At 43.6% G+C, this 16,607-nt stretch overlaps 1 protein-coding gene across 1 annotated transcript in view; it reads left to right on the top strand.

Annotated features, from left to right (window-relative positions):
- Window positions 1-3,567: 3,567 nt before the first annotated feature.
- The window catches only part of FBXO40 (F-box protein 40), a 16,510-nt gene continuing 3,470 nt past the window's right edge, over window positions 3,568-16,607 (top strand). Inside the window, exons 1-2 of the mRNA XM_023516297.1 lie at window positions 3,568-3,591; window positions 13,856-15,748. Of these exons, the coding sequence (XP_023372065.1) occupies window positions 3,568-3,591; window positions 13,856-15,748 (1,917 nt within the window). The remainder of the gene's footprint in view (window positions 3,592-13,855; window positions 15,749-16,607) is intronic.

Raw genomic sequence — 16,607 nt, 5'->3', positions numbered from 1 at the left:
GCAAATTCAGGATTATATTTATTTTTCTTTCCTTGGAAGATAGCTGGATGGGTTTATTGGAAGAGGATAAGATAAACACTAGACTGGAAGTTCAAAGAACTAAGCAAGTCTTTCCTGTGGCTATTCCATTAGTGATCTGTGTGACCTTGGATAAGCAATTTACTTTCTTTGAACTTTTGTCTCCATGTCTATGAAGAAAAGGAAGTTGAACTAAATGATAGGTAAGCCTTGTACAAACCATCTCTAATGCTCTCGCACTGGACTTACCTATGCCTGATCTCTGAACTACAAACTCCAGCCACATAGAAAAGACAGGTGCCAAGAAAGGAAAGGCACTTACTTGTCATGACAAGAAATAGGAGATACAGAAGCAGGACAGCTTGTCACTTGCACAAGTTGCTGCTTCAGCCAGAGATGGGTTTGGGTGAGAGGCATGGTTATAATTAGAGCAGCAGCCCTTCCCGAATTCTCCACCAGCTCCTCAAACACAGCTGGATCCACTGACTACACATGCAGGAGTCTGAGAGGCTGCTTTGGCATTGAAAAACAATCCTTCTTAAAAGGATTTTCCTCCTTCCTCAAGGGAAAGAAAACCTGTTGATATAAAACCCGACTTCCCATCTCATTTCCCCTGCTAAATGCCACTCCAGTAGAGACCACGTGTTGATAAATACAGGGGAAAGGAAAAGGCGTAAGCTGAGCCCGGTCACATTGCCCCTTGTGATAGAGTTTTATTTTTAACTTCGAAACACTTGAACTATTTCTGTTGAAGTTTTCTCTCCTTTCCCTGCCTCCCTGACAGAGCTCTGTCCTGTGCTGCAGCGGATACACCCCAGCCACCTCCCCCGACCAGCTTGCTCACACTCAGGGACGCAGGTGCAGCAGAGGCTGATGCAGCCTTTCTAGCTCATTAAGGTAAGTGCCTCAAACACCAGCAGGTGCAACAAGGGGACATTTGGAGGGGTGTATGAGCATGCAGATAAGGCTGGGGTGCACATCACCTTTGTGCCCTGGGGAAGAGAATTGTTAAACAAATGAGTTATGCATTGGGGAGAAAAAACTAGCACTAAGAATGAGACCCAGCCATGTGTCAACTCCTGTTTCAAATGTAAAATCTTAGAGCAAAAAGAGATTACCTGCTTTCTGACAGCTTAGGTTCTTTCTTCTACAATCAGCCAGAATGGTTATGTGATATCTTTAAAGTTACACTGTGGTGATGGCAGGTGAAGTTAGGGGGCAGAAAGGGTAGTGAGGAAATAGGTGGAAGGCCCAGCACCCAGCACTCCTCTTTTCTAACGTCCAAGTGCTGTGATCCTTTCCCTTAACAACGTTTGCTGTGTTCATTGCAAGTTATTTACATGGGGCTTAATTTCCATCTTTTGTGTCTCACTATCAGTTAATGTAGCACAATTATACTTATTGTATGTATTATTAAAACTCTGCCTGCAGAGTTTAAAACTTTTTTTTTTTTCCTCCAATGATATTCCCTAAATGTGGCTCTCTCCTTCCTGGCTCTCTTGAATCCAAAATGCATGAAATATAAGTAAAAGTATTTTATAGTTGAAAAATTACACAGGCTTATACACCCAACTAAAAAATGTTTACAACCCCCGACTGAAATTTCAAAGGGACAAAATAAAATGACTAATGATACTTAGGGTACTGAAAGTTATAAAATGTAGGCCAGGTGCAGTGGCTCACCTCTGTAATCCTAGCACTCTGGGAGGCTGAGGCAGGAGGATCACTTGAGCTCAGGACTTCCAGACCAGCCTGAGCAAGAGAGCCCCCATCTATACGAAAAATAGAAAAACTAGCCAGGTGTTGTGGCGGGTGCCTATAGTCCCAGCAACTTGGGAGGCTGAGGCAAGAGAATCACTTAAACCCAAGAGAGTGAGGTTGCTGTGATGCCAGGGCGCTCTACCGAGGGCGACTTTGTCTCAAAAAAAATAAGTAAATAAAAATTATAAAATGTAGACAAGTTATTTCTAACTTCTGGAATAACTGTATAGGTTGCATGCACAAAAAAAATTGGCAATGATAGAGGAGGAGTGTTTATTTTCTTATTTTTCTTTGGTTCAAAGTTCAGGCAAGGACATCCTGGGAAGTGGCCTGTGCAGCAAAGAAGATTCTGTATACTCTGAACTTTGATATGTACAGACTAAAGCCACCATTGCCAAGTAAAAAGAGGCCTAAAGCAACTGCTCAGCTACTCTACCTCCTGGTCCTTGTCTGCCTGCCTCTATAACCCCCATATGTACCCCATGACTCTCCTGTAGGTATCTAAGTTATAATTTTACCCATTTGCTGGGCATAATCAAATCCAGTGTGTGTAATTACCTAATTTCATTTCATTTTTCCAGTGTTTTCATGGTACAGACTTCTCCAAGGTGCATGCTTAGGTGCTGTCCCAGTGAGGCTGGGGTGTGTTGGTTCAGGATTAATTAAGCCGATAGCCTTGACTCACAGCTATACAACAGCAAGTTAAAGTACTGATATTAATACTACAAGCACCAGATATGAGAATTATTTAGTTGATTAAATAACTAAAAAGTTTACAGATAGATTTCTAGCATAGATGCAGAATTGCAGATTGTAACATTGAATAGAGGTTGGAAAGGATGGTTATGTATTTAGTGTATAGTGAAAGTACTGAAATCAGCATATAAACCCAGGATTATGGAAATGGATGTGGGAATTATCCACAGCAAACTGGCTATGCTAAAATTTCAAGCGGCAATCTGGGCATGGTGGCTCATATTTGTAATCCTAATACTTTGAGAGGCCAAGGCAGGAGGATTGCTTGAGGTCAGGAGTTTGAGAATAGACTGAGCAACCTAGAGAGACTCCAATCTCTATTTAAGAAAAGGAAAATTAGCCAGGTGTGGTGGCTCATTCCTTTAGTCCCAACTACTCAGGAGGCTGAGGAAAGAGGATTCCATGAACCTAGTGGTTTGAGGTTGCTATGAGCTATGCTGACACCACTGCACTCTAGCCCAGCCAACAGAGTGAGACCCCATCTCAATACCCCTCCCCCCAAAAAACCTTCAAGAGGCAAGAGATTGCTTTGTTAACTTTATACATATTCTTTCCCTGAAATTAAGTGTCTCCATAGCAGAGACGTAGGTCAGCAATGTATAATTAAAGTAACTAGTTAGTTGGTTGGTTAATAGGTTAAGCATTAAAGAATATCTTTGACCTTTACCTTTTAACCTTGTCACCTTCACTGAAGTTAAAGCTCAGAAAAAAAATCATGATTGCCAGGGCTAGCCACATGAGGAGTCAGAATAGTTAGTCACTGATATCATGTGAGGGGGGCTGAGCGGGCCCCTTGCCTAAAAATATCTCTCTGACATCAACCCTATCTGCCTACTAACTTTAAAATTACAGTAAAGAATGTTAAAAACTATTATCTGTTAATCCCATTCTCTTTTGCTTGAGTCAGTGATTTAAATACACCTGCTATATGTGTTATCATGACTTGGTTGGCCAGTAACACTGGTCACCACCTCCTCCTCATTCTTCCAGGCCCTGTCCTACTCTGTCCTTGGTACCATCTAAGCTGCCAACATGCCCTGGGCCACCACCATGCAGGTAGCTCTGTGGGGTCCTGTGGTTTCTACAGACTCTCAATAAAACATCAAGGTGCAACAGAAAAAAAGACATAAGTACAGCCAGAGACCCTGGGAACACCGGCAGACCCTTTACTTCTCTGAGCCTCCATTTCTCCACTAGGAAAAACCTGGATTAAACGAGACCTTTTCTCCTCGTTAGTATAGTGGTGAGTAAAGAAAAAAGAAAGAAATGAGACCTTTTCATTTTAAAGTGAGGTCCTTGGACCATCAGCCACATCTGAAGCTTATTGTAAGGGAAGAGTCTCAGGTCTCATCCCAGTCCTACAGGATCTGAATCTTAATTTTTAAAAAACTTACCAAGGTGATTTCTATGTATCTTGAAGTTTGAGAAGCTCCTGAATAGAGTATTTCTGGTTATCGACCTAATCAGATTCCTGATTCTATGACTCCAAGTGTTTAAAAGAAAGTATTGTCTTTTTTAATCCTCTGGAAACAATTCTGGCAGCACTCGGAATGTCTGTTTTAACTTGAGCCCACTGAAGTCTCTTCTATTCAGCGAAGATTATATTACACTAACATGAAAGGATTTCTTTTTCTGCCTTAAAACAAAAAACACCCCCAATTAGCATACATCTGCCATCACTTCTCTCTCCTTAAGTTATTTCAAATTGCTCTCACGGCTCTTTCTTTATGCTGCCTTCTTTAGGGTTCTATTCAATTTAGTTCACTTCTGTCCTATTCTGAGAACATTGACTGAGTGCTGGGGGCAGTGTTAGCTACACTCACTCTTCAGTCCCTAGGAACCCATTCCCACGGGTCCCTGAGACTGTTGATATTCTGATCAGAGCTCTTCCCACTGCCTAGACACAGCCTGCTGGCCCAGCACTCCAGCTCCACGGTTGCCTGTCATCAGAACCTGTCACTGCTCACACCATTACGGCCACTTCCCCTGGGTTGTGCTGCCTCCTGTAGCCAATCTCTGAGAGCCGCCACTCTAATCTTCCTTTTCTTCTTAATGAGCAGAAGGATGTAGGCAAACAGTAAACATTACAAATTTGAGCCTAGGAAACAACGATACCCTCAAATTATTTTTGTGGCATCTAAAAGGTCCCAGGTCTGAAGCAGCACTTTTTGAATCCCTAAATGCTTAGGGGCTAAAAGAGTAGGGGAGAGTAGGGGGGTTATACCATTAAAAGAGTCAGGTAAGATTTTTCTTTTTTTCTTTTTCTTTTTTTTTTTTTTGAGACAGAGTCTCACTATGTTGCCCTTGGTAGAGTGCCGGGGTGTCACAGTCACAGGTACCTCCAACTCTTAGGCTGAAGCGATTTTCTTGTCCAAGCCTCCCAAGTAGCTGAGACTACAGGTGCCTACCACAACGCCCAGCTATTTTTTGGTTGCAGTTGTCATTGTTGTTTTAGCAGGCCTGAGCTGGGCTCAAACATGCCAGCCTCAGTGTACGTGGCTGGAGCTCTACTCACTGAGCTATAGGCACCAAGCCAAGTTTTTTTAAAAATAGGATTGGAAGATTATTAAGCTGGGAATGGTGTATAAGATAAATTGGAGTGAGAAGGAACTGAAAATTGAAAGGCCAGCCAGGGGCTACAGGAGGATATGATGGGAAGACATGAAAGCCTGGATGAGCGAGGTGACCATGATAATGATCTTTCCCCAGGAGGAAGCGCTAACAGTTGAGTTACTCATATATTAGACACTTTCCCTAGTTTATCTTATTTGATGCAGATACAGTGCTATGGATTATCATGGGCCCCATTTTATGGATAAATTAGCTTTAGGGAATTTAAAATCAAAAATTGCTCAGCTAAGTCTTGAGAGTGCTCACGTATTCACCTGTATAGGGTGCCAGGTGAGCCTCTGCAGAGGTAACATGGAAGCCGAAATCTAAATGGGGAGAAGGAGCCCATAGTGCAAATAAGGAGCCAGAGGAAAGGTTTCCTCGTAAAAGGAACAAGTACAAAGGCCCTACACTGGAATAAGCCACAAGGCTGGGGCAAAGTGCACGAGGGTACAAGGTCACATGAAAGGGGCAATTAGGAAACAGCTCCTGCAAGGCCTTGTGGGCCAAGATGAGGACTTCAGGGTTCATCCCTGTGATGGGAATCCTATCAATAAGTGGGAAAGTAATAACCTAATTGTTAAAATCACTCTTTCTGATGGGGAATATGGATTAGATGGTACAAGATAAGAGGAATGAGACTAATTATAAAGCTATTGCACTAGACCAGCTGAAAGATGATGGAGCCCAGACTTGGGCAGTGGTGGTAGAGAGATAAGTGGATAGAATTTGCCCATAGCTTTTCCAGATCTTTCATCAAGACCTCCCGATTTAACTGGCAATAGTTCCTTTTTGATTAGGACATAATTCCAAGCTGCTTTTAGTTCAATGGTTCTCAAACTTGAGCTTACATCAGAATCAGCTGGATTTCAAAGATCTGATTCTGTAGGCTTAGGCCAGGGCCCAGTATTTGCATTTCTAACTAGCTCATAGGTAATGCTGATGCTATTAGTCTGGGGACCACACTTTTTTTTTTCTTTTGAGACCGAGTCTCAAACTGTCACCTTGAGTAGAGTGCTGTGCTGTCATAGCTCACAGCAAGCTCCAATTCTTGGGCTCAAGTCATCCTCTTGCTTTAGTTTTTCTAATTTTAGTAGAGACGGGGGTCTCACTCTTGCTTAGGCTGGTCTTGAACTCATGAGCTTGAGCTATCCACCTGCCTTGGCCTCCCAAAGTGCTAAGATTACAGGCGTGAGCCACCCCGCCCGCCTGGGGACCACACTTTGAGACCCACTCTTCTAGCTGCCCTGCCTTTGCTTATCAATTTACTCATTTCTCAGTGTTCCACACAGAATCATAACCTGCATCCAGTGAAGTTACTGACTCCTTGCTGAGTTCTAAATCCTTCTCTATTTCTTTAAAGAAAGCCATGCAGTCGGGGTGGCTGACGGTTGTAATCCTAGCACTCTGGGAGGCTGAGGCAGGTGGATTGCTTGAGCTTGGGAGCTGGAGACCAACCTGAGCAAGAGCAAGACCTCTACTAAAAAAACAGAAAAATCATCTGGGCATCGAGGCGGGTGCCTGTAGTCCCAGCTACTTGGGAGGCTGAGAAGAGAGTATCATTTAAGCCCAAGAGTTTGAAGTTTCAGTGAGCTATGATGCCACTATACTTTAGCTTAGGCAATAGAGCTAGACCGTGCCTTAAAAATAAAATGAAGTCTGGGTGCAGTGACTTATGCCTGTAATCCTAGCAATCTGGGAGGCCAAGACAGGAGGATCCATTGAGCTCAGGAGTTCGAGACCAGACTGAAGAAGAGTGAGATCCCATCTCTACTAAAAATAAAAAAATGGGCCCGTGTTATGGCAGGTGGCTATAGTACCAGCTACTTGGGAGGCTGAGGCAAGAGGATGACTTGAGTTCAGGAGTTTGAGATTGCTGTGAGCTATGATGATGCCACGGCACTCTACTCAGGGTAACAGAGTAAGACTCTGTCTCGAAAAAAAGAAAAAAAGAAACAGCCATACCTCAAACTCACACACCTGGTTCTTTCACCAACTTACATTCTAATTTAAAACTATATCCAGTAAGTACAACCAGTAAAATCTCATTTCACTAGCTCTTTGGACTACTTAAGTTTAAATTATTAAATACTTAATTATTAAACATATTAAATTATGTTATTTTGACTGCTATTTCCTCTAAACAGAAGAACTTTAAAATTCATGTTACGAGGAGAGTGTGTTGGCCATGTACTTGACTAAAGTCCATTTTTTAAGAAAATGGACGTATTGCCGTTCCAGGAGAAAGCAAGGATTTAGAGGTGATCAGAGGGCATAGAAATTGAAGGGGAAAATGGCATCTAGATGACCATACTCTGTCTCAGGCACAAATTTTTGTCAACTTTCTCACAGTGAGTAGTTTCTATAATCTGTGTGCTTCGGTTTAATAGATGTTTCATTTTAAATCTCACAAGCTGTATTCCAGGGCAGATTTTTAACCCTAAAACCTTCCCTTTCACACTTGTAGGCCCTGAAACACAAAGCCATAAGACCAAGGTTCTCCTGGTCAGAGGGGGCACTATATGGGATGTGGCCCAGAAGATCTAGAAAGATTCTACTGTGAACACTTTTCTGTGCCTCAATTCTAGTCATGGACTTGCATTCTCCCCAAATCATAGGGGTGGACCACATAGGTCTCTGTGGGTCTCTGATGGACACAGTGTGATGTAGCAAAGAGCACAGAGTGTGAAGCCAGACAAACCTCGGCCTCTCTGTGCCTCTGTAAACTGAAAATGGTAATAACCCACCTCACATGGTTGCTGTGAGAATTAAATGAACTGTTGTATAAAAGCACATGAAAACCCCATGATTGCATTAATGTACACAGCCATGATAAAATTGAAAAGGAAAACACATAAAAGACACTAAAATTTAATTTCCCTTCCTCCTTGACATTCAAAACTCAAAGAAATCCCTCTTTTTTTTGTTTTTTGTTTTTTGTTTTTTGTTTTGAGACGGAGCCTTAAGCTGTCCCCCTGGGTAAAGTGCTATGGCATCACAGCTCACAGCGACCTCCAACTCCTGGGTTCAAGCGAGTCTCCTGCCTCTGCCTCCCAAGTAGCTGGGACCACAGGTGCTGGCCACAATGCCTGGCTATTTTTTGGTTGCAGCCATCATTGTTGTTTGGTGGGCCTGGGTTGGATTCGAACCCGCCACCTTAGGTTATATGGCTGGCACCTTAGCCACTTGAGCCACAGGCGCCCAGCCTCAAAGAACTCTCTTAATCTAAGAACGTCAGACAAACTCCTCTGAGGATTAGGGTCTAGTCTCTGTGTACTGGAACAGAGAAGATCAAGAGAACAGGGCATCTCTAACACGAGGCAGCCAGTGCTGTATCTAATTTGCTCAGTTTGCGGGAGCACCAATGGCTCCCATTTAAGGTGACCTATCAACTGTCCTTATTTGCCTGGGATTGAGGGGTTTCTTGGGGCGTGGGACTTTCCATGCTAAACCAGGAGAGGCCCAGGAAAACTAGGACAATTGGTCCCCCTACTTGCCTAGCCATAACTAAACTATCTAGAATTCGGAAATGATCCTTATCTCAGTAGGAAAAATTTCTCTCAGATTCACAGCAAAGAGTTCACATGTGATTTTTAATGCTCTTAGGCTATCTTTATCTTCCTTCCACTGCCTGACGTCTCCAGAGTGGTCTCCACTTGCCATGCCCTTTTACTCCACTTACGTCCTTTCTCAAAGTCAGTTATGTGGTGTAATGCCAGTGCCCAGCAGAAGGGCTTTAAATAGCAGCATTAAAAAAAGCATCACTGGCATTGTTTTCTCTTAAAGAGATATTTTCAAATAACTTCAAAGAGGTGGAGAGCAATAAGGCTATGTCACAAATGTATCCAGCTTCAATAACACTGTTCCCAGGAACCATAATCCTTAATGCTGAAGGGTAAGAAAGGACTGGGCTTAGAGTTCATCACCTAAGTACCTCCAGTGGACACATCCCTGCTGCTGGAGCAGAGTTCTCACTACACAGATGGGGCACAGAGAACTAAGCCGCCCTTCTTTTCTCTTCCCAGGAACTGAGCTCAATTTCATGACAGTGCGAGCTGGCAAGTATGAAGCCCTCCATTCCTGGTGCTGGTAGCTCTGTTCACGTAGGCTTGTCCCATTTGTGATTGGCCTCTTCTTTCTCACCTGTAGACTAACATGGGAGTCAGAATCATCCAGATGCCATCCTTATTGATGAATTTCTCTTCTGAATAGAAAGTAGATGGTCACATTCTGCCAGGCAGGACAAAGGCCCTGCCAACATTGGAGTTTGTGCTTAATACATAGATTAATTAATTAATAATTAATAGACAATAATTAATTTCTATTAATTAATAATAATATATATTTTTTGAGACAGAGCCTCAAGCTGTCCCCCTGGGTAGAGTACCATGGCATTACAGCTCACAGCAACCTCCAACTCCTGGGCTCAAGCGAGTCTCTTGCCTCAGCCTCCCAAGTAGCTGGGACCACAGGCGCCCTCCACAACGCCCGGCTATTTTTTGGTTGCAGCCGTCATTGTTGTTTGGCGGGTCCGGGCTGGATTCGAACCCGCCACCTTAGGAGTATGTGGCTGGCTCTTTAGCCGGTTGAGCTACAGGCGCTGAGCCTAATTAATAATAATTAATTAAAAATCTATTAATCTTAATAGATTTCCCCCTCCCATCAGTGCAAGCAACACATTCTGAATGCCCAAGGGTCCCACTGCACAGCTGAAATGCCACATCTGCTCTGGTAAGAGCTCTTTGGGAACCTCCCACAAGCGGTGGCCTTGTCATCACTGTTCTTACTTCGTGGTAGCATTTGAGGCTACTGTCACCCTTTCCTTTACATCTGTGAAAACATAGTCCTGACTCTTAGCTCTCTGGTCTCTCCTTCTCTGGCTCTGCTTCTTCATGATGCCCCCAAAGTTGTCCCACTTGACTGCGTACTTCATGGCTCAGATTTTTATTCTGTGCTCACATTTCCACAGTTATGGCTTCCTCTTTTATTTTATTTTATTTTATTTCATTTTATTTTTTGAGACATTCTCACTATATCACACTCTGTAGAGTACCCCAGCATCACAGATCACAGCAACTTCAAACTCTTGGGCTTAAGCGATTCTCTTGCCTCAGCCTCCCAAGTAGCTGGGACTACAGGTGCCCACCACAACGCCCGGCTATTTTTTGGTTGCAGTTGTCATTGTCGTTTAGCTGGAACCCTCCAGCTTTGTAGCTCAGTGAGTAGGGCGCCGGCCACATACTTCTCTCTTATTTTAAAGTGGTTACTTCTCAAGTCTATATCTCTACATTCTAGTCCCTCATCTTACCATCCACCTGATCTGCCTTCACCTAAAACAACTTGTATTCAACTTGTTGGACCCATCTTACCTCCCCAAATAGTTCCCTCTTTAGACTTCTATTTTTCTCAAAATTATAGCCAATATTTTCTCTTTCTGGTTCAAAATCTTGGCATCAACTTTGACTTTCTTGTTTTCCATCTACAGACAGAAACCGAGTGATTCACCTTTTGTAATGTCTCCTGTCTCGTCTTGTCTATTTTTATTATTAACCTCACCCATCCAGCCTCCATCGCATTCTCTACATAGCAGTTTGTAACTCTATGTTCTGACTCCTCTTTTTCCATCTGTCCCCGCCACGACTCGTAGATAGCACCCCAATCACAATGTTTACAATGTTAAATGGATCCCTATTGTATATCTAATAATTCCAGATGCTTTAGCCTAATATTTATGAATTTCCCAGTTAATCAACAATGGAATTTATTTCCAGAAGTGGTCTGGGATATGTCAGGAGTCTACATCAACATTAAATTACATGTTAGAAGATCAGGATGTGGACTCGGGCATCCAAAAGATGTGCTCCTTGCTTATAGACATGTTACATAATATTAGAAGAATTATTTTTGGCTTTCTTGGATGTGATAATGCTCTTGTAATTACAAAGGAAAGTGTCCTTAATCTTAGGAAATATGTGTTGAAGTACTTAGGGATGAAGTATTATGATTTCAGAAACTTGTTTTTGAGTGATTTGGCCAAAAAATGCATGTGTGCTTGTGCATGTGGGGGGGGGGGCACTTGAGAGAGAGGAGAGAGGTACAGCACAAAAATGGTAAAATGTTAAAAATTGTTGAATCTAAAATAGAATATTTTGGGCGATCATTGTATATATTACTTCACCTCTTCTGTGTTTGAAATATTTCCCCCAAAAAGGTTGGGGAAAACTCACCCATGATAAATTGGCAAATCCTAAAGTAAAATAAAATTTTAAAATTCTGCACTGCTGACTTTTGGATGCCAGCCACCCACCCCATTCCAGACTAACACAATGCCGAAATTGTTACAAATTCTCCAGGCCAGGTAACAAACTGGCAACATACAGTTCTTAGCTTGTCAGTTTTCATGTTTTCTCCCTGGCTCAAATAGAGTGTTGTTGTCTTTTTAAATTAAATTTGTTGCCAGTCTTTAAAATTCTGAGGATTTTTATTTTGACAAATTGTAAAATAAAATACTTTTCATTATAATGAAATGTAAAATACTTCTTTAATAATTACAAGGGTAGATCACTTCCTGTGAGATGAGCACTGTTTTAAGAGTTTTCTGTATATTTAACTCATTCCTCACAATAGCAGTGTAGGACAAGTGTAATCATTATGCTCCCTTTCCTCCCTTTACAGATAGGGAACCAGATGAACAAAGAGGTTAAGCAACTTTCCCAAAGTCTTTTTTTTTTTTTTTTTTTTTTGTCACAGAGCCTCAAGCTGTCCCCCTGGGTAGAGTGCTGTGGCATCACAGCTCACAGCAACCTCCAACTCCTAGGCTCAAGCGAGTCTCCTGCCTCAGCCTCCCAAGTAGCTGGGACCACAGGCACCCGCCACAATGCCCGGCCATTTTTTGGTTGCAGCCGTCATTGTTGTTTGGGGGGCCCAGGCTGGATTCGAACCTGCCACCTTAGGTGTATGTGGCTGGCGCCTTAGCCACTTGAGCCACAGGTGCTGAGCCTCCGAAGTCTTGATAACTATTGACTGTAGTGTCACTGCTGAAACCTACGCAGTCTGTCTCCTAACCACAACACTCTATATTACCACTTACAAAAGTCTGCCCACTTTTTCTGAAAAAAATCAGGACTGGAAACACATTCCACATAAGACCAATGGACCAGAGCTGAATAATTCCATTCCCCTGAAAGCCAGGCCTCTCTTCTGCTTGCCACACTCTCTGCTCAGTTGGCTTCTGGGGCCTTTGGGGTTTTGTCACCTGCTCCAGCCACAGCACAGCTAATTCACAAAGGGAAATGGCACAAGATGGATGGATATTTTACAGGCACTTACATACTGCCTCAGACCAAGCTGGGTATCAGGCTGACATCTAAGTAGACAGGAAGGCCCAGCGGGAGAGAAGGTTAACTAGGAGGTAACTTGGTCTAGAATGGGGGTGGGAGAGGGTGTTTGGAATGCTGGATAATTGTCTGTAGATAATGGAAAGAAGTTATAGAAAGTAGAAGTTACACATCCCATGTTTGGTAATATGCCCCATAGGAGGGCAGTGTGGGTCAGTGGAAGGAGCATGGGGCAGCAGGGACCAGGCTGCAAAGCTAATTCAATCAATGTGTGACTTTGAATAAGTTACTTAATTTTTCAAGCTTGTTTTCTGGACTGTAAAATGGGTGCAAGGATACCTCCAGGTGAAAGGAACTAAATGTGAGAGGATGTCAAGTGTCCTTGACCCCTGTGAATATAGATGACCACAATGCTTTTCATTCATAATCATATTTTCATGTTTTTCCCTAGAGTTAAGAAGCAAGAAGTTAGGAAGCTATGGTAAGTACCAGGTGTTTATACAGCGTTGGCTTTCAGAGGTCCGGGTCTTGTTTTATTTAGATTATAGCTGAAGCAGCTGGCAGAATTGTCCTTATGGCTTGATGTTAGTAATCAGATTTTGTCAAACCTGAGATGCTGAACAGAACTTGGAAGAAATTGATACAGCATGGGGAAAGCCCAGAGCTGAGAAAGATCTTCGTGCAAGAATTTTTAGTGAAAATTTTAAAATAAAATAGCAAAAAAATCCAGCAGTAACCTAAATGGCTAACAATTCCTTCTTTCAGCAACTGTTATTGAGTACCTACAAAGGTCTAGGCTTGGTGCCAGATGCTGGAGATGCAAATGTGAGCAAACCCAGGCAGGACCACTGTCCTCCCCAAACGCCCTCTGGTGGTAGTTGTTTAAATAACAGCACACCTGTATTCTGGAATGTTACATTGCCACGTAAAGAAAATTTGCAAAGAATAATTAATAAAACAGTCTAGTAGTCTCGTGTCCTAATACCAATTTAAAAATCAGGACACAAATTATATTCATAGTATTAGCTATGTCATTTGAGTCACCCATAATCCACAACTCAAAAATAACAATTTTCAACAGGGTAGTCCATTACATTCCACTTTTGTTTTCCTATTCTAAACATATCTACTATATACATAGAATCAACTGTAAGAAAATTTTATAAAGAGGGTTGATAATTGTTGTTCCTGGATTGTGGGATTATGATTTATTTTTGCTTTCTTCTCTGTGGTTTTCTATATAGCAAAAGGTTTCCACAAAAAGCATGAATAAACAGGAATTAAGTCAAGTTAAACACAATCACAGACATGTGTAGAGCTGCTTTTCCAGCACTCACTTGTTTTCTCTTTCCCCTTGCCCTTGGTTTGTGCAGGGCAGGGCACGCAGGCCCCCACCCGAGCAGCACAGGCACTGTGAGGGCTGCTTCAACCGCCACTGCCATGCTCCTGTGGAGCCCAAGATCTCCTGCCTGGTGATAAGCTGCCACCTGCTCTGTGGTGCTACCTTCCACATGTGCAAAGAGGCAGAGCACGAGCTCCTCTGCCCGTTAGAGCAGGTTCCATGCCTCAACTCCCAATATGGCTGCCCCCTTTCCATGTCCCGCCACAAGCTGGCCAAGCACCTGCAGGCGTGCCCTGCCAGCGTGGTCTGCTGCTCCATGGAGTGGAATCGCTGGCCGAATGTGGACTCTGAAACCACCCTTCATGAGAACATCATGAAAGAGCCCCCCAGTGAGGAGTGTTTGGACACAGCCCTGGCCCTGCAGGACCAGAAGGTCCTTTTCAGATCTTTGAAAATGGTAGAACTTTTCCCAGAAACTAGAGAGGCTGCTGAGGAGGAACCAGATGTGAATGGGGAAGCCAGCTTGGAAGACATGGGGGGAGCGGTGGGTGGAGTGGGTGCCGGTTTGGTACCCCACAGTTGCCTGCCAGCAACTAATGGGGACGCCGCAGAACTGACTCAAGAAGAGCGAGAGGCGTTAGCCAAAACCAAAGAAGGGATGGACCTGCACAAGTTTGGCCAGTGGGAAAACATGTTCAGCAAAGAGCATGCAGCATCTGCTTTAGCAAATTCATCAGGAAGCTGCGAGAGCAAGAGCAGGAATGGCCCAGGGGAAGAGCAGATTTCTAGAGGCAACGTGGCAAAGGGAGAGGGCACTGCCAACGGGAAGGAACCACAGGACCTTCACACAGTCATGGAAACGACAGGGCTTGCCCCTTGGCAGGATGGTGTTCTGGAAAGACTGAAAACAGCTGTGGACGCCAAGGACTATAATATGTATCTAGTGCACAATGGGCGGATGCTTATTCACTTTGGTCAGATGCCGGCTTGTACGCCTAAGGAGAGAGACTTTGTTTATGGCAACCTTGAGGCTCAGGAAGTCAAGACGGTTCACACCTTCAGAGTTCCTGTGAGCTACTGTGGAAAGCGAGCTCGAATTGGAGATGCCATGTTGAGCTGTAGGCCGAGTGAGCACAAGGCAGTGGATACTTCAGATCTGGGCATCACTGTGGAGGACCTGCCAAAATCAGATCTCATCAAGACTACCCTCCAGTGTGCTTTGGAAAGAGAACTCAAAGGTCACGTCATCTCTGAATCCAGGAGCATTGATGGACTGTTCGTGGATTTTGCCACCCAGACGTACAACTTTGAGGCAGAACAGTTTTCCGCTGGAACGGTGCTGGCTGACCTAACCACCGCCAGTCCCAGGGGACTCCACGTGGAGCTCCACAGTGAGTGTGTGACCAGGAGACACAACAAGAGCAGCTCTGCTTTCACTTTCACTTGCAACAAATTCTTCAGGAGGGATGAATTCCCCCTGCACTTCAAGAACGTTCACACAGACATTCAGTCATGTATCAATGGCTGGTTCCAGCACCGATGCCCCCTCGCCTACTTGGGATGTACATTTGTCCAAAACCATTTCCGCCCCCCAGGGCAAAAGGCAAAAGTCATCTATAGTCAGGAGCTCAAGACCTTTGCCATCAAGCCAGAGGTTGCTCCAGAGCTGAGTGAGGGAAAGAAAAACAAACATCTCTCAGGTCACAGAGGAAAAAGCCAGAACGGTCTAACCAGCCTGCCCCTGGAGATTTTGCAGTACATTGCTGGGTTCTTAGACAGCATCAGCCTGTCCCAGCTCTCCCAGGTGTCCGTGCTGATGAGAAATATCTGTGCCACTTTGTTACAAGAGAGAGGGATGGTCCTTCTGCAGTGGAAGAAGAAGAGGTATTCCCATGGAAGAAGCTCCTGGAGAGTCCACAGAGAGGCAAGTAAACACTCGTTTATTCTTTCATTCATTTCTCAAATATTTATTTACTTGTTTATTTTTTGCACAAGGTTGAAATATTTTATTATTGTAGAATCGTTCTACACTGTACAAAACCAGAACAATTCAACAGCATGGGGGGCACAGCACACAAATGATCAAGTATTTATTGTGAGCTTTTATGTGCCAAGCACTGTTACTAGGCATTGGGACAATTGCTGAGAATAAAACTGACTCAAGGAGGTCAGTGTAGGAGGGAATACAGACCTAGAAACAAATATCAACACAGATGGTACTGCCTGTTTTTTTTTTTCTAATGTATCCTGAATATCTTGTTTTTGCTCACGTGAACTATCCTCCATCCTTCACTACCCTGGTCTGTCTCCTGGAAGCTGATCTCTATAGATTGCCTCACCTTGCTCCCTTGTCCCCCAGATGCTAATCTAGGGGGTGTATCAGCAGGAGATGGGGGTCAGGGGAAGAATGAGGGTGAAGTATATTTTCTCCTGGCTTCCTCCCTGCGCACTTCCTCCCCTTCATGATGCTTTGAACTGCCTCTGTCCCTCCAGTAAAGATGGCCCTCTCAGGGGGGCTCTCTCCACGCAGTTACTCGGGGTTCTAATGATCTCCTTCTTCCCTTCCAGGCCTTGGGCAGTAACTCCCTAGCCCTGGGGACTGTCCTCAATCTTTTATAGAGCATAAAAATGCCCACACTTTTATAAAGCATTCCTTTAAAAATCCTCTCAGATAACTCAATTTGAGTGTTCCATCTATTTCCTGCTGGACTCTGATTGATACAGTAAGCCAAAGAATTCTCCTTCGTCTCATGTCAACTAATTTTTTTTTCTTTTTTTTTTTT

Source organism: Otolemur garnettii, unplaced genomic scaffold (assembly GCF_000181295.1).
Source record: "Otolemur garnettii isolate 467f Iridium unplaced genomic scaffold, OtoGar3 scaffold00089, whole genome shotgun sequence".
NCBI classification, from domain to species: Eukaryota; Metazoa; Chordata; class Mammalia; order Primates; family Galagidae; genus Otolemur; species Otolemur garnettii.
This window is presented reverse-complemented; position numbering and strand designations above follow the sequence as displayed.